The following is a 24,352-nucleotide window of genomic DNA, read 5'->3' on the forward strand; positions in this document are numbered from 1 at the left end:
CGCTGGCCCGTCCTGCTTGGGGCGGTGGGGTTGAGCTTTCTGTGGGTGAGGGGCTGATGCGCGCGGCCCTCGGTCCGGGCCGCCGAGTACTCCGCAAACCCAGCGGCGGCGCGGGCGGCCCTGGCCTGTGTCGGGGCTGGCACACGTGCGGCCGGTGCGGGCTCGGGTTGATCTTCGGTGAGCTCCTGATCCCCAGTGGCTTCCCCGTGCCAGTGCAGGTCGCGGTTCCGCGGGGTTCATTTCTGGCTTGGTTAGGCGGGGGCGGTGCGTGTCGCCGGGTTCCGGCTTACACGAGGAGTAAGCGGGGAGCCGGGGGTCTGCACGGCCCCGCGCCGCTGAACCGGGTTTTCCTCACCGAGCTGTAGTCAGGCGGTCTCCGAAAAAACCACCGTTTTGCAGAGGCGTCCCCGCCCCCCTTCACGGTATTTGCCTTTTGTTGAGCGGACTATTTTAATGTAGGCTTCAAAGCTGAGAATAAAAGTTCTTTTAAAATGCTGCGTATGTAGTGAAAACCAAAATACTAGGAAAATGTGAATCATTTGTCCGTGCAAATTAACATCCGAACAGTGCATTAAACAACCAGAAGAGTAAATGCTTTTAACGTATACGCCCAAAACATATTTTGTTTAACTAAATGAAACTGGAATCATAACCTGGGGAAGTATGAACCTATTGACTTAAGAGGTGAAGTCGCCCCACAAACGTGACCCGTGCTTGTTACCTCCCAGGTGCTGCATCCCCATAGGCGGGGCACAGCGCTCCCTGGACGAGCGGGTGCCACACGGGCGGGCGTGGCTGCGGCGCTGCTGGGGGGGGCGAGGAGGGCCCTCGTTCAGCTCGCCACCTGTCCTGCCTAGGCTGGATGGGGCTGTGGGGCCTGGACGCCCTTATCTACCAATAGACGAGCACTACCCAACGTCAACAGGCCGGTTAGCTCAGTTGGTTAGAGCGTGGTGCTAATAACGCCAAGGTCGCGGGTTCGATCCCCGTACGGGCCAGACAGCGTCTTATTTTGCCTCTACTTCTCGTGTGTCCCACCCAGCGCACCCGCGCCTGCCCCCGCACACGGGCGCAGCCGTGGGGGTGCGGACGGGCACTACCGCGGCTATAACGCCCACCGTGCCCCCTCCTGCGGCTGGCGAGGTGCGAGTGTCCATTGCACGCCGGTGGCTGGAGGGCCCCTTCCGGCTTGTTTCGCTCCGTGCGGGCCCCGCTCCCGCGCCCCTTTGCCACCTGCTCGCTGCTCCCGCTCCCCGCGGGACGCCGCCCCGTAGGCGCGAGTGGCGAGGCGCAGAGCCGCACGAGAGGAAGCCCGGCCCGCGCCGCTTCCCTCCGGCCGGTCTGTGTCACTCGCGGGTCCCACCCGGCGCCGCCCGCTCCGGGCGCGACCGCGTCCCGCCCCGCCCCCGAAGATGTCTGGCCCCGCGAGGCCGCCGTCGGTGCCGGGCGGCCCCGCCCCAGGGGCGCGGCGGGCCGCTGCCGGGGGCGCCATTGGCCCGCGTGCCGCCGGTGCCCCTCGCTTCGCCCCGCGCCTCCGAGACCTCCCGGGGGGGCCGATGCGGCTCCCGCCCGCTGACGCCTGCCAAGATGGCGGCTCCTGAGGAGGGGGGCACCGAGGCGCCGCCGCCCCCTCCTCCAGCCGAAGACGAGCCTCCCGGGGGGGTGACCGCCGCCTGCGGGGCTGCCCTCGGCGTGGCGGCGGCGGCCGGGGGCGCAGCGGGGCCCGCGGGCCCCTCGCCCTCCGCGGAGGGCCCGGAGCTGCTGGCGGTGACGGAGGAGCTGGCGCAGAACTTGGCCGCCCTGGAAGCCGGCGCGGCGGCGGGCGGCACCGTCCTCTACCTGCAGGCGGATGGGAGCCTGGTGGAGGGCGCGGGGCTGAGCGCCGAGGAGCAGCGGCGGCTGCTGGAGCAGCTGCTGGCCGCCGCCGAGAGCCAGGGGCCGGGCCCGGCGGAGCCGCCGCCCCCGCCGCCTCGCCACGCCGCCACGCCGCTGGCCCCCGCCGAGCTCCAGCGGGTCATCGAGCAAGTGAGCAAGGCCCAGGAGCAGCAGAAGCCGCCGGCGGCCGCCGCCCCGCCGGAGCCCTGCCGGGGGCCGCCGCCCTGCCGCGGCGGGGGGTGCCCGCCGCCCCGGGACGCCGTCCCGCCGCCGCCGCTGGCCAGCATCATGCACAACGCCGCGCAGCAGCTGCAGAGCGTGGCCCAGCAGGTCGCCCTGCAGCAGGGCAAAGCCATGGCGGCCGCCCGGCTCCTCCCGCAGAAGGTAACCGAGGGGGGGAGGCTGGGGGCAGGGAGCCTGCGGCACCCGCTCGGTGATGAAATCCGCTGCCGAGGGCAGGTCTCGGGGGCGGGTGTGTGTGTGTGTGTTTATGGTTTTCTGCCTTCCTTCTCAGTCACACCTGCCCTTGGGTGTAGGCTCGAGCCTTGCGACTGAAAGGCACAACTTTCAACGTGGTTTGGAAAAATCGCATTTGAGTGTAGAGGCTGGCTGCTGCAGTCGGTATTTCAGTCCGAGTACACGTGCAGCTAGAACAGCGTGGAAGAGCTAGCTGTTCCGTAGCAGTGGAGTGGTGATGTGCAGGTAGATGATGCATGCGCCTGTCACAGACAGTGACACTCTCTGGGCTTTCAGGCCACCTTTTGGGGTGCAGGGGTTGTCAAGCTGAGGCAGAAATTCAGATGAGAGACTGCGAGGGAGATGAACCTCACAAAATTGTTTTTTTTTAACTGAGCACTTATTACAGTAGGTCCTGGATCTGGTATTTGGCACTTGTCATTTAGCAGACTGTAGTTCTCCTGCGTTTGGTTTGCTGAAGGTTATGAATCTGTGTAGGCGATGGTGTTGACTGCTATTCCAGAACAGGCCTGCTAGCAGGCAACAAAGCTGTGACATGGCCTAAGAGCAAACTTGACATGCTTTAGTTGAACAGCAGTCACAAATGTGCAGGAAAGCCTGTAGCTTGAAGGAAGGGACTCTGCTTTGATGTTATATCTGTGCTTTGATGCATTAAAATGGAAAACTAATGATGTGCATTTGTTTCTTTGTGCTTTGCTTTAAGGCATGTGTGTATCATCTTGATAAGCATTGTCTTTTATTTATAAATACTGTATTTGTGTAATCTCAACTCTTCCTTTTTTTCCACAAAAGCAGCTGGAAGCCATTTGTATCCAAGTTCAGCCAGGACAGATGAAGGGAACTGAAAGGCCAATGCCATCATTGGCACCAATCCAGCCCAAAACTATAGCGCTGAGTCAGTCGGTTGGTAGGAATTCTAGCATACCAGGACTTGGCATTATTAATCCCCAGATAATTAGGATACAGCCTGTTACAGGAACTGAGCAGCAGCAGCTATTCCTGCATAGTTCTTCTGAGTCTCCAGTTCAGTTGCTCATGCAGAGACCTTTACCATCTCATGGATCGGTGTCTGTGAACAAGATTCCCGCAGCCAAGGTGCTAAATGGACAGAAAACTACATGTGCCGCAGTATCGGCTACAAGGTCTCCAAATATTACCATGATTGCAGCAAGTTCAGCAAATAGTCTGATGCCATGCCTTGAAAAAAACCAAAAAGATGACAAGTTAAAAAAATCCTTGAAAGTGAAAACTCGTTCCGGACGGATTTCACGCCCCCCCAAATACAAAGCTAAAGATTATAAATTCATTAAAATGGAGGATTTGGCTGATGGTCATCAATCTGATTCTGATGACTACTCTGAGCTGAGTATAGAAGATGATGAAGAAGGAAAGGTGAAGGGAAAGGATGCATTATTCAGTTCTTCAAATTATAATCTGAAGCCCAAAATGTTTAAATGTCAGACTTGTGAAAAATCCTATATAGGAAAAGGAGGATTAGCAAGACATTATAAACTTAACCCAGGCCATGGAGAGCTGGAGTCTTCACCTCAAAAAATACCTTTAAATAAGCCTAATGGAAGTATATTTGTGGACAATGTCTGTGGAATAAGAGAGGAAATGATGAGTCCAGCACATTTGGATTCAATCGCTGTCACTTTAAATAATGAAAACACACTAGCTACCGGTCTGGAAGAAACTGTTGATTCAAAGGCTGAAGAACAGGTAAAGTGTATTACTTAGAAAAGCTGTCGGTTTTGTGGAAAGTAGAATGGCAGTTTTGTAGCCACATAGTCTTGTACTGCTCAGAAATATCCACCAATATGCTAAATTAAAAAAATTGCCCATTGAAGTGATTTAAAAACAAATTGTTTCTTGTAGTGTTGCAGGAATAGCATTCTTGCACAGGCACATAAAACAAAAATGTTCACTGAGTGTTCATTTGTTACCAGTTTTCTGGCTTGAAAAAACCTTGTCTGCATAAACAGAATTCCTCTCTGCATTTGAATAACAATACTGTGTTGTTCAGTTACAGCCTTTAGCAGGACAGACAGCAAAACATCATCTGTTCTATCGATTCCTATTACTGAAATAATGTCATCACAGAAAAATCTCTTATTAGGAATCCAACAGCAGACTGCAGCTTTTCCTAGAGCAGGTTTTGAAAGTGTGGCTTAGCTAGCCCTGCAAACCAAACACCTTGGTGAAACTTGAGTCTCGGGGTTGGAAGCTACTTTAGCTGCAAATTTCTTTCTGTGCTGTTTTAAGATGGGTCACTTCAAAGTAAAGTTTCCCTTTTAATATTAAAATTACTCTTAACATCTTGCAGCAAGAGCTGATACAGCTGCTGTCTAGGAAAAAAAATACTTGTTTGGATGTAGCAGTGCCACATATATTACTTTTATTTGTGAATGTGAAGTCATTCTCAGAAATGTGAAAATTTAGAGCTTAAGATGCCAATGCAGCAAACAAACCTCCCCAGTCCTGTACACTCTTTTGTTGTCTTTGGAAAAAGAGAATTGCAGAATACTGAAGTCTGCTCTCTGTATTATTATATAGTTGTTACTTCCCTGTGCAGCACTTATTTTACCTAGGATCTTGGGAATTTAGAAAAAAAATTACAGTCAGTCTCATATGTAATACTACTCATGAATACTAGATTGTTATCGTACCTGCTACTTTTAACTAGCAGATACGGATTTTACGAATTTGTGCTTTAACTCACTGATTTATTACAGTTTTGGGGCAGGGAAATACTTCCTGGAAAGAAGAGCAGGATTGTTAAAACTGGTATGCTGATAGAGATAGATCGGAAGGCAATCAAGTTCCCTACATTCAACCTAGTCTTATGTCATATTTAGAACTAATTTAGTAATTTAATCCCTGGATAGAATGACATAAATTTGCCCTTTTTAGAGCTTTCCTAATCACTAGAACAGTAGGGAGCTGCTGAATGTTGGGATGAAAATGTACTATGACAAGAAGCCTGATATACCTCTGTCCTATTGTAAACTCCTCTCAAAAAATATAGGGACATTCTTAGAAGTTCTAGCTTGGAAGGGAAGACAAGACATGCTCAGTAAGAAATCACTGCTTCTATCAGTAAAAAAAATTTTTACTGAAATCACAATGATAACTTAAAAATAGAAAACGTACTTTGAGTTTGCTATTTGATCTAACAACAAAAGCAGCTTCTTAGCTGCTTTCTTAGGGAAGATGAAGGATTTTGAAATGTGGACACTGAGTAATATATTTTCATTTTTAGTTACTGAGCTTGTCACTGGTCATGGTTGTTGAGAGATTTTGTCTTTCATATAAAGTCTTCATGCTTTGACATAGTTAAAATGAAACCCAAATTTTTCTTTGGCTATGTTTTACTGCTAATTAAGATTTATTTCTACAACCTCTTTATTTGAAGAGGACATATTTTACTTTGAAAACATTAAACATATTCAGTTGACATAAAACAGCTCTTTAATTACATTCCTTTAATCTCTGTATCTTGTGTGACACTTTGTGGATGAAAAATAATAACTTTGCAAATAATGGCATGTATACGTTGCAGAAGTGGCAGTCATACTTATGTATTGGATTTATTCTGCAACTTTCTTTGCAGTTGTGCTTGTATCCAGCTTTGCATTATTTAATGTGCTATGTATTGTTTGCATAGATGAAGAACTTAATTATAAAATGGTCTTCCTCAAAACAGTGTTTAAAATGATGAATAAATACTTTTCTCTTTCTTTTAATTAAGACTTGTAAGTCTGCAGAAAGCAGATACTTGTTGGCAGAACAACAAAATGAAAACAGTTCAGGACACCGAGGACCTGTAACACCAAAAGGACCTGGAAGACCCAGACGACCAAAGAGACGTGGTCGACCAAGGATGGGTGGAAGATCTAGGTGTTCTGGAAGGCTTAGCAGACCTGGTCAGTCCCCTTCAAAGTCAATTAGTAGTGTGTCAGCAGAACACAATGTATTCAGAAGAAAAGCTAGGTTAAAAGAGGTATGGTTCTCTTCTGCAATTACTTCACAAGTATATTCCCCTCCGCCCTCTGTATTTCTGCTAGAAGTATTTCTAGCAGAACACTGGACAAAGGGAAAATGGGAACTCAGTCTGGAAAGGGACTTTTGACATGTAGATGCACTCTTGCTATCCTTTTTCTGGAGGAGGAAAGTTACTAGCTGCTGTTCTGTATCTCATCCAACACAGTAAAAATAAACACAGCTGAAGCTGGGCAACATCAAATTAGAAAGGAAACCCCCACCCTCACCCAAAACATCCCCATGACCCCAAAAAACACCCCACCCAAGACCAAACCACAATGAAGTTCTCGGGGGAGGACAGAATGGGGATTAAAATCCATGCAATTAACACAGTTTTTTCTTTGTTTCCTGTGTGTTGTGAAAGATCCTTTATGGCTACTAAATCTACTGATGTTGCTCTTCTTTCTATGAATTGGCAACATTTGTAGGACTGTTTTGTCTGTGTATGGGTAGTAACTGTTTTGACATTTTCTAATTTATCTACTCTTTGGTGTTATGTTTGCATCTATTCTCAAAGCTGCTTAAACATACAGTGTATCTTTCAAAAAAAGTAGTGATACTTTATGTTCTGAATGTGGGATGCATAACCTTTGTAGGCTGCTTTGCTCTAATGAACTCGTTCTGGCTTTTGACAGCTAATACAACAATGCGATAATGAAGACTTAATGGAGCTGGCTCTCCCACGTCTTACAAAGCTTGTTACAGTATATGAATTTCTGTTGATGAAGGTGAGGTTTTTTTTATGTAAAATTCTTAAATTATTTTAGGGAGACTTCCATTAGTATACATAAAAAGATTCCTTTAGAGATGTATCTGCATTTCCTAAGTTAGAATTGTGCAGAATGTAGATGTTTCACATGTCGCTTCACTCTTACACAGGCAAAACTGGTAGGTCTCTTGATTGAAAGCCTTGCTTTTTGCTGCCTGGTTCAATAGCATTTTTGAATATTCCATAATCTTTTGACTTGAATACTTCTGTTTTAAAATGTTGAAAAAAACTGAACTGACATATTTTAATGTAATCTTTTTTTAAAATATAGGGAGGGGGAAACAAACCCTTTCTTTTCCCCATCTTATTTCTAGGTGGAAAAAGGGCATCCGGCCAAAGCTTACTTCCCAGATGTATATAGGGAATTTGAAGACTTGCATAATATGGTAAAGAAAATGGCTTATGATCACCTCAGTAATTCTGATTTGTTGAGTTGCCAGCAGCCTGTTGAAATAAAAGATGCTAAGGTAATGAAGCACTCTATTTGGAATTTGATGTTTTTGTTTGTTTATTTATTTTAGATGCTTTGTGTTCTTATTTTTCTCTGATAAGCTTTGCCATGCTGGAAAAGTTATTTGAAGAAAATGTTTCTTGATGAGCAAAAATAGACATTGTTGTAACAAGTCCAACAACTAACCAAAAAGAAAAAGAAATCTGTGATAAAACTACAATTCTAGTTTATGACAATAGATGAAACTATAAATATATATATATGAAAAATCTAGCTGTGCTGATATTTGTCTTGCATATCTAGTGAAGCTGCATGTTACTTCAAGGTGTATTTAGAATTAACTGCTAATAGAAGGACATCGTGATGTTTGATTAGGAAGAAGGGGTCTATATTTAAAATGAGCGGCCTTGATTTAAAGGGATAAGTGGTTTCATTGTAAAATTAGGATGGACTGAACACCTGTGTGCAGTTCACAGTCATACTGACAAATATGAAAGGTAGTGAATACATTATAAAACTGAGAACTGATTTCAGTGACTCTTCAGATTCATTGTTATTGCAGCTGTATCTAGAAAGACAAGGTAGGTTTGTTTTGGGGTTTGTTTGGTTTTTTTTTTAACATGGATCTGTTTATCCTTATGGATCCTTGTCAATCTGTGTTCCCCTTAGAATAAAACAACTCTTCATACCAAAAATATTTTTTGTTTTTCCTTCTCTGTTTCAAGTAGTGAAAATGCTGTTTTGTATACTACCTTCAACAAAATTTCCAGATTTTGTGCTCATTAAGGTATATCAGCACTGAATTTGCAACTACTATGAGAGGGGAACATACTAGAAAACTCAGAGTAGGGATGGGGGGAAGGTAAGATTTTGGTTCTTGTAATAATCCTGATTTAAAGAATGAAGTTCTGTATGGACTGTTAGCAGTGGTTAATACTTATTTTTCAGAATAAATTGTGACATTTGCTGGACATACTAAAAAGCCTTTCTAGAGTTGTTGCATGCTTATCTAGCTATTTTGTAATTAACACTGATGTTTCCCTTTGGAGAAACAGAGTTGCACCAAGTAAAGGGATGCTGTTGATACTGGCAGTCCCAAAATGGAACCTCTTTCTTGCTTCTCTTCAGTGTTAATGTGCATTCTTAATATAGAACTGCGCTCCTAAAGAACCCAAACCAAAACAAGCCAACCCAAAACAAACAAATAAAACAACCCAGCCTTGAGAAGTTGTATACTAGCACACCTGCATAAGGATGAAGCACAAGAATGGAATGTGGGGAGTGGGGAAAAAAAAATATCCTTAACTACTCAGAGATACTCTTTAAACAGGAAGACCTAAATGTTTTTTAAATAATGGAGAACCTCAACGGTGTTCTTCATTAAACTGTGCTCTTAGTAACCATCTCTGGATTCTATATATAACCATTGTACTCATAATTCTTTTGAGTTTGCCTGTTGATATTCACCTTCAAATGACGGTCATGTTCTATTAATATGGAAGTAAGTAGAAAACATGGGAGTCTAAATACTTCATTGAGCTGTGATGATTGATTGTCAGGCTGTGTAGTTCTGTGTCCCTGTGTAGTTCTAGTTCAGTTTTAAGAAAATGGATCTGTATTTCAGCATATATGTACTCAGACTGGAGAGGCTAACTCATTACTTTTTTTTCCTGTAACTGTTTTTAAAGGTTGCTGAATCACTAGGAATTGCAGAAATACTCACTGGAGAACGAAATATGCGAGGTGTAGACTCTTGTTCACAATGTATAATTAAAATGGTTAGTGAGCAAGTGCCTGTGGAGATACTGGGACAAAAACGATTAGCTGAGGTATGGAATACCTTTGTGAAAATTAAAAATGAAACTAAGACAAATTAGGACTTGTTAAAATAAATAATTACTCCTTAAAAAATCATACCAGTATTATATGACTCACGTTAAAGTAAGGCTTTCATGGTGTTTGGGGTTTGGAAATACTTCCTACTGTGGTGTCATAGCAGAACATATGAAAAGCTCAGAGAGATGCTCTAATGTTGAAGCAAGGGCAGATTGTTTCAACCAAATATCAAAAGTAATTGGTGGCATTTTGGCAAAGTGTGAGGGCAGTGTTTAAATCCTTACCTTTTAGGAAGACCTTAAGTGTAAATCCCATTTTCAAGGAGAGTATCAGTTCACTGCCATGAAGTGCCCACAGTTAGTTTGTGATCTTTCCCAATGTTGTCAGCTGTTACAGTGGCAGCCAGTTAATTATCTCTTGTATTGACAGAGCTCAGGGGAGGAACTGTTGCCATCAGCCAAAAGGACCAAGTTAGAAGACGTAATGGAGAATGTGAATAATTATGCCAGTCAAGATGAAGTGAAAGAAAAGAGTGGGAATTTATGTACACTGTTTGAAAAAGATGGTAACCTCTTCAGATTTTCCAGTTCTGTTGTGTTTGTGGGGGAGCTGAACAAATCTGTTCTTCAAGCTACTGTGGTTTTTGTCTTAAGGTTTCATTTGTTAACTTGCTTCCCAGGTCGTTCAAAAGCAGCTGTTTAACTGGAAAGGCCTCATGGAGCCAGGGGAAGTTATGGATGATGCATACCACAGCAATAGCTCAATTCTGAATGCATGATAATCCAGTTATTGATACTACTACAGTAGTACTATGAGCATAGTACTGGTCTCTACTGTGTGCTTCCTGAATGCTTCCTGTCTGCCCTATCCCTCATAGCTGAGGTGGTGCATGACCTTTGTGTCAGCTGTGGAAGAGCAGAGAAAGAGGAAGCAGTGTGCATGTCCATTCTGTCTGTGCCAGCAGGCTGCAATAGCAGAATCATTGGAGCTTTGTGGATCCTGGGGGAGGGGGAGAGCTGGTGCAGGCTGTCCTGTATCCCAGGGGAGATGTGGGATCTGAAGATTGGAATTAAGGTGCTATTTTGCAGTGGTTGCCTTTCTTTTTATCCCTTGTCTTTATTCTCCCTGACCCTCAGATTGGCAGGGTAACAGTGGATTAGAAAGGAAGGTGAGATGGGTCCCATCTGTAATCTCCTAAAACTCCACTGGTCTTTGATGCAAAAGTGTTGCAGTAATTCAGGGGCGTTAGGATCACTGTTGTGAATGATTCCAGCCCTTACGCATCTCTAGGACGTGTGTATCAGTACCATCCTCTTGTTTTGTAAATGTCTTTTTTTGGTGTTGCTGTAAGCTGCTTTGCTTTTTCCCTTTGCACATCTTTCTGCCAATGGTTGTGTTTTCGTTTTCCCCTTTAGTTTGTTTTTTTCTCTGAAAGGCTGTCTGCATGACCATGTTTATTTCTTATTGTATTACGATTTTCCTCTGCTATGAGTTTTTTTAATTTTTCTTTCAATTGCACTTGCTAGTAGGGCCTTTGCTAGTGTACAGTACAAAAAATTTAAAATGGTCCCTTCTGAAGTGTGAGGCCTCCTTTGTTGTGCAGTGATATCTTTCATAACAACAACAACCAACCTACTTGTTCCTTTTGATCTTCAGTAATAAAACCTGACAGCGTATACTACTGCAGCTTAGTAGTTACTGTTCAACTACCTACTGGGTTTGTGACCTGGCTTTTGGTCCAGATCAAATAACTGGTAAAACACACTAAATCATTAGTGCTTTTTACCTTTTCTGTCACAGGACCGAGGTTCTCCTGCAGCTGTTAGCACAGCTAATTAAATACGTAGTAACTTGATGATATGTCTGAGTCCAGGATGAGCTTGATTATCAACAGCAATTTTATCAAGTTCAAATGCTTCTGTCAATGTACTAATAGAGATGGGGATGAGCAGCTGACAACTTTGTGCCTGGTATATTCTTTTAATGTTACCGGCTGTATGCCAGATGGAAAAAATTGAGTTTGACTTTCAGCCCAGAATTTTCAGGATTAACAGAAAAATGCTGCTTCTAATGTAAGGTCCCTTGGTATGGAAATACTAAATAATATTTCACTATCCAGAAATTCCATAGAGTATTTTTATACTGGCTTTCTCATTGGGAAGTGCTGTGAAACTCTTGTAAGGCACGTCGGGTTTGCTAATGTGGGGGAAGAAAGCAGGGAAGTAGTCCAGCTTTTCCTCCAGAATTATTGCATAAAAGAATTTTTTGGACATGCAATATTAGGTTGCCCAACAAGATGATACTTCTTTCACCTTTTCAGGTTTTAATCCATTAAATGGAGAAATCCTGCTTTCAGAAGATAGGCATATCACTTGCTGCACAACTGGAAGTACATTACCGACAGCAGAGGAACATAATTCACTTGCTGATTCAGGAGTTAGAATCAATGCTGAAAATTCAGGTACCTTCTCCCAGACTGTGAAAATGAGGATAGAGTATTCCCAACCTGTGAACATACAGGGACTAGATATGGCAGGTGACGCACCTCTGCTACATACTGAAGTTGTACTGCCTGTTGAAGCAGGTGGCTCGCCTGAATTAGTTCAAGCGCACTTTGTGAGCGAGAATACAGCAGGTGAACTGTCAGCTCCTGAACTTTGCAGGTCTGTGTCGGAGGATGCAATGGACAGTCAGAGCACTGACTTGCTGACGAGTGAAGAAAATGGTCACAATCAAAAATATCAGAAACTGCAAGAAGAAAACCGTAATTTTGCTATTAAAGAACATTCTGAACAATTCCGTAATGCTGATGTGACTGATGAGATGCAAGAACTTGAAAAAGTTTTTTCAACAAACATTGTGCCAATAAACTACCCACACAGTGCTCAGACTGAGTTGCACCAGAACCCTGTCCAGGAAGCCTCCTTGTCTGCTCATGTGAACCATGAAAACTCTTTTAAAAACATGAATCAATTTTCTTGTGGGACAGAGGAGCAACGTGAGGTGGAGAATACAGTAACTGTAGATGAAGCTGTAGCCTTTGAGATTACCGATGAGAGCCATGATTTTTTGTCTCAGGGACATGAACAGATTTTTATTCAGACTTCAGATGGGCTTATCCTGTCTCATCCAGATACTGCTGTTTTGTCTCAGGCAGAAGGCATTGTTATTGTAACAGATTCCAATGGTACTACAATGCACATTCGCACACCTGAGGGTATACCTTTGGAAACTGTGGAAGCACTACTGGCAATGGAAACAGATGGCCAAAGTGAAGATATTTTGCTCTCGCAAAGTGAATTGGAGCCATAAATTAGAAAACTGTATATGCTTTCTTCTGGAAAAGACTGAATATAAAATGTATATTTTTCTAATGTGAATACTGAAATAATGGAAATTTAACTTATTTGTAAACTGTTTCTATGCCCTGTACTTTTTATAACTTATGTTTATATAAATCTAGCAGCGTTGCAACCAAAAATTCTAGAATTAACATTGTTCTATTTGCTTTATATGTTGGGGGTGGGTGGAAAGTGGAAATCTGTCAACCCTAAAACTGTTGCACTGTTCCCTTTTGTTACATAATTCCTTTTCTCTCTAGCCATCTAAAAATGCAGTAAGTTGTACTGCTGTTCAGCAGTGATGTGCTGTGTACTGGCGAGCTGTATATGGGTAAAATAAAAACTATATTAAAAGCGTGTTTTCTGTGCCACTGAGATTACAAAACACTTTGTTATTGCACTTTCTTAAAGCTAGCTTGAATATTCATTAGCATCCAGACTTGATGTGCATAAATCTGCATGGAAAAATGGGCAGTTTTAAATATAATCCATGCTTGTGCATTCTGGGAACAATGTGACAGCCTAGCTGATCCTCACTTAAATAAGCATCCACTGAGTGAAAGACAAAAATAGCCTCAAACAAGATCCGATTTGTACTGAACTGTTGAAAATATAATTAAGTATGCTTGTGTAATGTTCAGCCCCACCTTCAGAAATTGCTGTTACTTAAGACAGAAATGGGAGGCTGCATAAGTAATGATCTGATTTTCCTTAATAAGATACCACATTCTTTTTTTACTTTAGTCTGTGATCGTTAATTTTGTTAGACTTGTATTATACTTTTTTCTTTCAGATCCTTCTAACCATTGACCTTCCTAGTAACTCCACACTGCCCTGTACTATTTAATCATAAAAGGTGTCCTTGACTATAATCCCTGTTTTATGGAGTCAGAGAACTTACCAAATTACTTATCTACTGCTATCTTGTACTTTTGTCATACGCTTGAATGGTAATTTTTTGTGGAGATTCCCTAGCAGCTTCTTGTCCAAGACACTGTCTTTCTTTCAAGAAGCTTGGCAGGTGAAAAAGAAGAACCTTAAACGACCAGTATCTTTAGTTTGTTCATGAGCTACTGCAGACATTACTGAAAACTGGTAACATACCTTTAAAATGTGTGTTGTTGCCTCATTGCTAAATACGTGAGACTACTGAGATAAACGGACAAATCAGCTAAAACGACCTGTGATATGCAGGAGAACTGTTCTTAAATCAAGTACGAACATTGATTTTTTTTCCCATTGTCTTTTTACTGAAGAAAACCACTAAAATTAAATCTATATGAGAGAGAGGACAATTCAGAGGTGGAATAAGCTTTTCTACTGCATCTTTTTAATATAGTTGGTTTGGGGTTTTGGGTTGGGGTGTGTTTCGTTTTTTTTGTCTTGGTTGCATAAGTAGAAGATTGATTAGCCAAACCACTGCCTTTTATGTGTGAATGTGAAAGATATGATCATGTATTAGTGAACTCCTGTCTGGTGTTTGGGTTTACGGTCTAGTTTTTGTTCTGGGTTTTCCCCCTCTCTTTTTTTAAGTGGTGGTTACCACCTGGTCAAAAGATACAGGCTTACCTTGTAAGTGAAGGTACCATACAAAGCGAGGTTCTGCTGGTCTTTCAAACTCTTTTGTACTGACTGTCTTAATAACTACATCTAAGGGCTTCAAATTTAACGATCAACTGCTTAGAGCTATAATGACAAAACATCTCTGCAATGTTTTTGCAGTAATATTCCTGTGTCTGATGGCAGTCAATGAGCAAGGGAGGCTGTGAATATGAAGATTCCTTCCTGTAGAGCTTACTTCCTCCAAGAAACAAGAACAAACCACAATTTCCACCTGTGCAGAAAATGAAAATTTGCTTCAATTCTGCCTTCCCTATTGATTTCCACATGCTGGGAAACAGAATACACTTGCTCTCATCTTAAAAGAACAATTCTATAAGCAAACCAAGCTTTTCTCCTTGGAAAGTATTTTTCAGGTACAAAGGTGTTTCCATAGTGACAAAGGGTTTGGCCCTACTCAAAGTTGGCTGTTAAACTAGGCGGAACGCTTGCACAGAAAAATAATAAAACCCAACAAAGCTATTCATAACTGATTGTACTCTCCTTGAGCTACAGCAGAATTTCTTTTTAGATGATAGAAATTTGGGGTAAGAATAGAATGCTATTAAGCTGTCAGAAACAACCTTCTTGTTGAACAGAGCAATGTAGAGAAAATTTCCAATTCATGTCTGTCTATTCCATTATTGCAGGAAACTCAGGAATTTCCATTACCAAGCTTATGGGGTTTCAGCTTGGAGCCAGTTAAGTGACCCTACTTTTCCTATCAGAAATCTGTTCCAGAATCTCTCGCTGTTTTCATTAGATTTTTCTAGTGTCAAACCACAGCCATGATAGTCATTTCATAGCAGTGTGCATTTTGTGTCATTGTCTTTTACTTCAAATAGTTACTTCAAGGAGAATGAAGGGTAAACCTCTGTCAGTGCACAATGAGTCAACACTTGGAAACCCTACATAATTGGGTGAAGTAGGAGATATAAATCAACAGTTTATATAGGAGCAGATCATACAGGCAATCAGTACGTGGGAAGAATTTAGATTATTAATCATAATGAAGTAAGCAGAAGGCCTAAATTCACTATGCATTAGGGATTTAACTAAAAATGATAACACAGCTGCATAGTTTCCACATTCCAATACACTTTTCTGAAAAGTGGTAATTTGCAGTAGCAGCTAACGGTTATTAAAGGCTGGATAAGGGTAGCAGTTTCTCCACACTACCTAGGTCTGACACAACAGTATGTTACAGTGATTATTATGTCTTTAGCAATGAAAGCAAGTAAGGGTATTGAACTCCACTTCAGCATTTGGCTTTGGCATTAACTGTTTTTCCCGAACACACTCCACTCTTTTCCAAGAAAGCAGCATGAAAAAGAAAAGAATTTGAGCCACCAGTTCTTGTCATATAAACTGCTAACCAAAAACATGGGGGGGGGCACACCAGTAAACCAAACCCACTTGGCATCAGAAACAGTAATCCAAGGAAAAACTCACTGAATCTTATGACAGGAAGCAAACAATATGGGATAAGGCCATGACTGAAGCAGGTCTTGTTTTTATTCAACAGCTGCTTTCATGTAACATGTTTAAAAGAAAAAAGTTAGAATGACTTAAAAGAGACAAGACCTTTTCATACGACTGTGGAATGGTGAGTTGTACTAAAACTTCTCATGGTGCTAGTTCAGGCTTGGCTCACTCTTCAAGGGTGATGTACCTAAGCACACTATAATCAAAACCAAACCAGAATTTACACTACTGTCTGCGACAGCCTTTCAGAACCACATACCAAAGTGTGGATCATTTTGGATCCTGCCTTCTGTACTTTACTTTCCTTTTCCCCATTTATAAAACAAGTACAAAAGTGCTAGCCCTGTTAAGTCATGTAAAAAAATGCCATGAAAGATCAAGAAGTGCTGAATTTCTATGGTGAAAGGGATAATGTAGGTATTTTAGAGCGTCAAGACTTGGAAAGTAGTTACATTCTTTGCTGTAGATGTCTATGTGCATTGAACCTCCCCCCCCCAGACTACCACGTAGTGCTTACCTCTCTCTGATCATAGGGGACTCAGCCTCCTAACTGTATCCTCTGTGCTGCACTTAAAATGGATAAAGCAACCAAAACCAGATTGTCCCATGCAGAAAAAAGTTTCAGCTGAGACAAAATAATAGCTACAGAGAAACACTTCTTTTAATAAGCTTTACAAAAACTCAACTTACTTGGTAAGCCTTGCAATTTGCCATTTCAGTTTCATGTAAGCATCGTTAGAAGCAAGCCATGTAACATTTGAAACTCTAGCACTGTCTATGTCCTGTTTCCAGCAGCATGGCTTCAAGTAGTAGTTTGCTGCTGTTCTCAATGTAAGGCTGGTATAACCATGATGATAAATAGACCATCAGCAGATCCTGGTCAGCAGAATGAGCAATTTCTTGTACAATTGTTTGCTTGAGTTGTAGTTCCTTCTTGTACATTTCAGAAAGCTTCAGAGAAACTTCATCTGAAATGGATTGAAAAACCTTTCACACCGACCAGAACATTTCAGCAACTCTCTGAAAGTTAAATTATACTTGTAATGTATTGACCATTAACCCCCCCCCCCACCTTATATAAACTATTTGCCATATTTAGACTAGACATCTTGTTGTTTACAGCATTAATAACATTTGTACACTAGAATATAAAATGCTAAACCATTTCCTCAGCTTTTGGATATATTCTATACACTTGTAATTTTGACTTGAATCAACTTTTAATTCTAGAATAAGCAGAGGTGTTGAATCTCAGGGCCCACTATAAAATTAACAATTATAGCTATTCTTTCAAATAACTGAAATTTGATCTTAAAAATTGGTAATGCTATCCTGAAATACAAGCTTCACATTTTAGAGTCACTGTTGATTTTAGTTAATCTAAAGGATGCCCTCACATGCTGTCAGGCACTTTAGCAATGCATGATCACCAATGAGTGATACTGATCGTGAAAAACAGCAGTAAAACAACACAACAGACCAAAACTGAAATAATGTAAAAGCCAATATTGTTACTAGTTATGTTAGTAATACTGGTAGGGGGGCTGAAATATATCTATGTAATAATCTTTGTTTGGCTTTCTAAAAATAACCACACTTTATTTTTAGAGAGACACTGATCTTGTGTTTCTAACTTTGCCTGAACTATCACTACCTTCAGGAGGATTTAGTCTTTCATGGAGTAGTGGGCATCATTAAATGATTCAGTCACAATGAGCATTTTGACAGCAGCTGCCTTTCTCATTCTTACCCTTTTAAGCTGGCAGAAACTAGTACATAAGTTTCCCACTACCTTCTGGTAGCGAAGTAAGAAGCAGGCTTTCACAAAGGTATGACTTTTACTTCACACAGAAAGCTGTTGGTTTGCATGCAACCAGGCTTCTCTCTAATTCAAACAGTCTAAAATCTGCGGTAATACCAGTCAGGAGGCAGTATCTTTTGTCATCAAGTGAATGCTAAAAGGATTGATATTAACAAGAGACAGTAATTGAACATTTCCTTGCTTGTCTTGACTGACATTGAGATCAGAGGTATTTTAATTCAGCTGCCTGAGAAATAACAGAGGTATAGCTTGCTCTTTGCATTCAAGGATTTCATTTCAGTGTCAAGTAACAAGTCAAGTCAGTTAAGCCTACGGCTTAACACTACCAAGTTGCAAATATGCCTCTCCCTACAAAGGATGTGGCTGTTGCAGCTTGGACACTGTAAGCTGCCGACGAGCTTAGGTTTATGCTGTAATTGTTGCATGTCAGACAATGCTTGGCAATCCATACAAGCAGTCATCAGCAGTAACCCTAAGCCAAGTGCTGCATCCATGTGTTTATTGATTAGTCAATTAAAAAGGAGACAATTCTCTCTCTCTTTCTCTCTCTCTCAGGCAAGACATCCAGATAAAGGGGTTTATTTTTCAGTCCTAAATAGGATGACATCAACGACACAATGCAATTAGCTAAGATAATCAATGTTTTACTTACAGAAGTATGGTGTAGGCCATGTATGAAAGAAGGGTGCTGTGCAATTCCCAGCTCCGTGGTGGAATGTTTCCAAGTCACAGATTGCTTTAGTAGTCAAAGTAAGCTTTTCCATTTTCAGTTGTATTTTTGTCTGAAAATGATGAACATGCAATGTTAATGAACTTCTCAGGAACATTAGGCTACTATAAACTTAAAATATTTTTTAAAACAATTTCTTAATTTTTTTAAAATTATTTAATTTTTTAAAAACTATTTCTGAAGATTATTTAGTTTTAACATTTCTAACTCACTTTTTTAAACTCCAGACAGGGATCAAAGCTGGATTTTACACAAAGATTTAATATGAGATACCCTAAAATTCTGAATGCCGCAGATATTACTTAGTGACTCTTGTTTCCTCCATGTAGAAATATATTAAAGCCCTCTTGCATTTTTTCACCTTTCTTTGGGTTTTTCCTGTAGCAGTTTAGTACTGGGGAAAAACATCAGACTGTCTATGAACAAGTGTGGCACGAGCCCTATAAACACATGCTTTCTTACATTACCATATCAAGATGACTTGAATTTGATTTCAAAAGCCCAGTGGCAGGTGAGAAAAGCAGCTCAAGCTACTACTGACAATGTATCTAGGCTGATTTAACAACTTGCTTCAAAAAACAGGTCACTTAATCCACTTCCTTCATGCTCATCTGACTTTGTGCATTACTGATGGGGACTAATATTTACAACAAAATAGAGCTTACAGGAAGTATCTTTAAGTCAATAAGTGAAAATATAGATCATAGAATCACCTAGGTTGGAAAAGACCTTTGAGATCATCAAGTCCAACCCTTAACCCTGAACTAAAAAGTCCATCGCTAAACCATGTCGCTGAACACCACATCTACGGGTTTTAAACACCTCCAGGGGTGGTGATTCCACCACCTCCCTGGGCAGCCTGTTCCAACGCTCGACAACCCCTTCAGTGAAGAAATTTTTCCTAATATCTAATCTAAACCTTCCCTGGCATAACTTGAGGCCATTTCCTCTTGTCCTATTACTTGCTGTCTGGGAGAAGAGACTGACCCCCACAGGCCTATAGCCTCCTTTCAGGTAGTTGTAGAGAGCAATAAGGTCCCCCCTGAGTCTCCTCCTCTCCAGACTAAACAATCCCAGTTCTCCCACCTGCTCCTCATAAGACCCGTACTCCAGACCCTTCACCAGCCTCGTTGCCCTTCTCTGGACGTGTTCCAGCACCTCTGTGTCCCTCTTGAAGTGAGAGGCTGAACACAGGTGAATACTGGACACAGTATTCAAGCTGCAGTCTCACCAGTGCCAAATACACATATGTGGGGACAATCACTTCCCTGGTCCTGCTGGCCACACTGTTTCTGATACAAGCCAGGATGCTACTGGCCTTCTTGTCCACCTGGGCACACTGCTGGCTTATGTTCAGCTGGCTGTCAACCAGCACTACCGGGTGTTTTTCCAACAGCCTGTTTTCCAGCCATTATTTCTATAAACTCATAAGCTGGTACAAACTAATAAGGCATGAAAAATATCTGTAGTAGCTATGTTTAGTACCCGGTCTCTAACACTGGTTGCTTAGACTCCTATTACTTGGGAGTAATAAACAACTGCATCAACACACTTAGCGGTCTGAAAACAAAACTACCTCAAGGGAAAAAAACAGAAAAAACCCTCCAAATTACTGTTACCTTTTCCCACAGAACAAAGTTTGAGGAAAATCCAGCTGCTTTCCTGCTTATTCTAAATACTGGACTGGTATCCTCTCTATACAAAAGAATAGATCTATCATCTTTTTAATGGGCCTCCACTTTGGCAGAAGTCTGTAAAAGTTATTTTTAATAAGAAATTTAAATTACAGTATCAGGCAAAAAAATACTCCTTTTGCTCTCTGTCAAACTGACAGGTGACATTAATTCATAGCAATGTATACAGAAAAAAGGTGGGTTACATACTAATTATCTTACTCCACTCTCTAGAGGAGTTCTGCACAGAAAATGCAGGTAGGCGGACTAAAAATACAACTGCATTATGTCTGATCAAAGACAGCTGCAAGGATATGATGGCAGGTAAAGCACTGCTTCATGCTTTGTTGTTTGTTTTGTTCTAAACAGAGGGAATATTCAGGATGAGAAAACAGCTGCAGTTTTAGAATGCATTTTTGTATGATTCATTTTCAGAAGATCACTTTATAAAAGGAGATTCAGAATTATAAGCAGAAGGCAGATGTAAAACCAAATTTCAAATTTACCAATCAAGAAAATTAATGGTGCATGCTAGATTTATAATCATTTGGGTCTGAAGCCAAAGAAGTGTGAATAAAAAAATCCCAATTTTCTGTTTACAACAAATACTTGAGGGCATTTCCTTAAGTCATACTTCAACACACTTGGAATTGATTCATATTGACTAAGACTGAAAAATGGGTGTTACCATATGCTTTAAGGTCTCAACTAATTCTGCACAGAAATTGTCGAGTTCTTCGTTGTATTTTGGAGCTGACTTTTCAGATCCTGTGGCACTGTTATCACATGCTATCTCCAGTTTGTTGTCTTCAAATCTAAAACAGAAACATTAGGCAGAGTAAACAACTGCATACAGCTTTACTTGAGATGTGCAGATTTAAAATCCATGTGGTCTGATCCTACAAAATCTCTCTTTCACAGGCTGATCATGAGAATTCCTAAATAAAAATAGTAAAAGAGATAGCTAGCCATGTGAGCAGTTGGAGTTGGTACCATAATCTTCGGAGGAACATAGAATTACTCTACCTTAGAGCACGTGCTTGAGAAAACAGTTGCAGGTGTTAAGATAACACCTCTTCCCACTTTACTTTCCCCCTGTGTTGGAGGTTATTCTCTGATAACGGACAAGATATGCCCAGGCTTCAGCTGCTCCAGATTGGTGCCTCACTACAAACTCACCTACATGCACAATTTAAGCTAAGACATTTAACTGTGAACCCAGAGCAGCTAATGTGCAGACACCTATCCTGTCTTACTGACTTTTCCACAGAAGCTGTAAATTTAGGGGAGAAGGAACTGCTAGAAAGTGAAAGCAACACCTGACTCCATTACAGCAAAATATTCCTGAACTTGTACCTGTCAGAATCCTGTCAGACAAACCCTGTTCAGCTGTCAGGGCTCTGAAGTTTCTTCACAAAACCATTAGTTACAGGTTTTTCTTTAGAGCATAAAGAGAACAGGTCTACCAAAGCTGGGTTTTTGTTTTGGAGGTTTTTGTTTTGTGGTGTTTTGGTTTTTTTTGTTTTGTTTTTTGTTTTTTATCAGCACTGTTCTAACTTTTTTGTCCCTATAAGTCACTGATTCTTTCTTAAAATCTGCTGAATTTTTGACTTGAGTAAAATTTGGTAACAATGGCCTTTGTAAATATGCAAAAAGAGTAAGGGAACCCATATAGGCTGAGATCTATAGGGTTAGATTCTAACTTTGTACATTCTAGAAGTTTTTAAACTGTTATGCATGACTATGTATAATAAACATTTTCAATTTCTTGCAAATATAATTACTTTATGAGATTAATTTAATCTTTGAGACATTTATTATTTGCATGTAAATAGATCATGTAACCAAGAAGTGTAAGGGCCGAGTTTGATCTCAGTTAGCTTATCCAGACATGTTCTTTCCCCCATTTCCAAAAAAAAGAACTTTCTAGTGAAGAAAACTGATAAATTTCTCAATAAACACAATCTTTATGCTGTCTTTACTTGTATTATCATACTTACTGCTCACTGATCTTCACGTTGACTATTTTGTTTGCAACAGTAAACCCACTATCATTCAGTCTCTCCCATTTCATCATTAAATTATGCCAGTCTGCTGCATTATCTTTAATTTTTCTTGCACTGACAGATAAAACAGGTCTTCTTGGAGTACCATCAGCAGGACTTTTTGCTGTATGAGAAAATAAAGAAATTCAAGCCATTTAAAGCATACAGAAATAAAACAGTGTGCTTCGACAGCTGTTTGTGTGAATTATTTCCTTGTTTTAGTGCTGAATATGGATTAAAGTAAAATGGAATTTACACTAGCTGTCTTCAGTCATAAAATCTAATTCCTCATCTGTCAGCCTTACTACTATTGACAAGAAAATAATGTTATTTAAAAAATGCAGGCACGTTCTGAGATGTGGTATTGCAACATGGACAGTAGTGGCTTTGCAGTACTAATCTAGCAGTCTTCCGTCAACGTACAACAGTCAAACGCTAACGCAGTGTACGACGATAAGAAATCATGGCAGTGATTACTGTACCCGCACAGCACTCATGCTGCAAACATCTGAATTAATTCACATCAGCAGGTGAGCTTGAAGTGTTTGGGAGAATGTTGGATCCTACAGAAGATGGTGGGTGCTTTACCCTCGAGCATAAAGCCCACATTTTACAAGGTGTCCTTTGAGGCCAACACAGCAACAGGAATCCACTGCGCATTACTCCCTTGGCAGGCCAGCATCACCTCAGCGGGAGGGCTGCTGTCACCTCATGTCACCTTAGCAGGAGTGCTGCTGTCACCTCAGCGGGAGGGCTGTGGCAGCCCTGCCCGCCCAGCCCACACCACCACACCTTCACGCCTCGGGAAGGCAGGCGGCTGCGAGGGTAGCTCGAAGCTAAGAAATGCCACCTGACGCTCTGCTTGCGCCTTGGCTACTTTTAACTTTTATTCACAGAGACACTTGTAACTGGTCACACCCGCGAAGCCCACACACGTAGCGAGACACAGGTGTCATTCACCTCCCCCGGGGCCATGCACGACGTGCTGGGCACCTTCCTCACCCGCACCACGCGCGACACAGGGCACCACACACACAGGCACACACACTAATTTACTTAGGAAGCCCCCGACCCCGGTCCCTGGCTGCTCCCCGCTGCCCCTCACTCTCAGCCAGGGAAAGGACCGGCCCCGGGCCCTGGCCGTTGCCGCCGCTCGGCTGGGCGGGAAGCAGCCCCCTTACCCGCCCTCCCTCACTCACCCGCCATGGCGGCGCCCGCCGCCCGCGGAAGTGCGCTCACGTCCGGCCCCGCCCAGGCCCAGGCCCAGGCCCGGCCCCGCCGAGCGGCGCAGGCAGCCGGGGCCGCCGCCGCTGCTGCCTCGGGGCCTGGGCGCCGCCGCGCTCTCTTCCTCCGCCCCGCCGCTACCTATGGCCGCGCCGCGCTCCTGAGGCGGTGAGTATAGCCGCGTCTCCGCGGAGACGGGTAGGAACCGCCTGAAGGCCCGCTCCGGCTCTCGTTTTCCTCTCCGGTCGCCGCCATCGGGGCCTGCCGTGGCCGCCTGTTGCGGGCGAGCCCGGTGTGGCGAGGCGGAGCGGGCTGGCTTTCCCGCCCGTGCCCCGGCGGCTCGCCTTGGGAGAGCGCCCGCGTCAGGGCGCGCTGCGGGGCTCCGGGAGGGCGGCGGTGGGGCGGCCGTTGCGCGGCTGCGGGGACTTCGCCGCCGGTGGCAACACCGGCATGGGCTGAGGTAAAGGCGGCGGGAGAGCGGGGCGGCGGGGCTGGCCGCCCGCCCGGGAGCCCGCGCCAGTGCTGTTCTTCCTCCCCCGTCAGGAGCTGCGACCCCTGAAGCGCTAGAAGGCAGCTCATTAGGAAGGAATGGTTTGAAACACCGGCCGGAATGTAGAAATGCGTTTAAGTAAGGAAGGTTTCATAGGCAAACTGGGTGTCCCAAGAGCATCGGAGCGAGTAAAGCCAGGTTCCCACAGCCCCTCTCGGCGTACCTGCATGCACAGGACCCCGGGTGCTCCTTTTCTTGGTCTTTCCATCCCTGTCACCTGGGTTTGTTGTTTTGGTTTTGTTTGTTTGGCTTTTTTCTTTGAAAAAAAACCCCACCACCCTCTTCTGAGCCAAAAGTGCAACGTTTCAGGAGTCCTGTAAAGTGACGTGTGTGTCAGTCAGGTAACTGCCACCTGTGTGCTGGCGGGTCCTCTGCCTGCCAGGGGTGCGTGTCGGCGTTCGCCCGTCTGCTTGGCACCTGTTTGCTGTGAA

General features: G+C 43.0%; 3 protein-coding genes across 8 annotated transcripts in view; 2 read left to right on the plus strand and 1 right to left on the minus strand.

Annotated features, from left to right (window-relative positions):
- The first annotated feature begins 233 nt into the window (after positions 1-233).
- On the plus strand, positions 234-13,151 carry ZNF839 (zinc finger protein 839). Of its 2 annotated transcripts, none has more exons than XM_080394559.1 (8): positions 234-2,259; positions 3,145-4,074; positions 6,104-6,355; positions 7,032-7,124; positions 7,480-7,632; positions 9,305-9,445; positions 9,882-10,017; positions 11,773-13,151. In XM_080394559.1, the coding sequence occupies exons 1-8, from the start codon at positions 1,588-1,590 to the stop codon at positions 12,762-12,764; spliced, it is 3,369 nt and encodes a 1,122-aa protein (XP_080250685.1). In that variant the 5' UTR covers positions 234-1,587; the 3' UTR covers positions 12,765-13,151. The 2 variants fall into 2 exon arrangements, with proteins under 2 accessions (XP_080250685.1, XP_080250684.1); XM_080394558.1 differs by having other exon boundaries at positions 1,001-2,259; positions 3,148-4,074.
- CINP (cyclin dependent kinase 2 interacting protein) lies at positions 3,419-23,446 on the minus strand. Of its 2 annotated transcripts, XR_013929317.1 has the most exons (6): positions 23,347-23,446; positions 22,103-22,271; positions 20,791-20,917; positions 18,352-18,481; positions 16,568-16,845; positions 3,419-3,549 (listed from the first exon to the last, which is right to left on the minus strand). XR_013929317.1 is itself a non-coding variant. In XM_080394645.1 (5 exons), exons 1-5 carry the CDS (start codon positions 23,351-23,353, stop codon positions 16,643-16,645), a joined length of 636 nt encoding a protein of 211 aa, XP_080250771.1. In that variant the 5' UTR covers positions 23,354-23,446; the 3' UTR covers positions 16,521-16,642. The 2 variants fall into 2 exon arrangements, 1 of the variants encoding a protein (XP_080250771.1); XM_080394645.1 differs by lacking the exon at positions 3,419-3,549 and having other exon boundaries at positions 16,521-16,845.
- Positions 23,407-24,352, plus strand: part of TECPR2 (tectonin beta-propeller repeat containing 2) — a 55,256-nt gene continuing 54,310 nt past the window's right edge. For 3 of the 4 annotated variants that reach the window (XR_013929303.1, XR_013929304.1, XM_080394556.1), the window contains exon 1: positions 23,422-23,539. The gene's annotated coding sequence lies outside the window, so the exon portion shown is untranslated. Of the gene's footprint in view, positions 23,540-24,352 lie in introns of all 4 variants that reach the window. The other variant, XM_080394557.1, reaches the window with a different exon arrangement.

Source organism: Falco punctatus (genome assembly GCF_963210335.1).
Source record: "Falco punctatus genome assembly, chromosome: 7".
NCBI classification, from domain to species: domain Eukaryota; kingdom Metazoa; phylum Chordata; class Aves; order Falconiformes; family Falconidae; genus Falco; species Falco punctatus.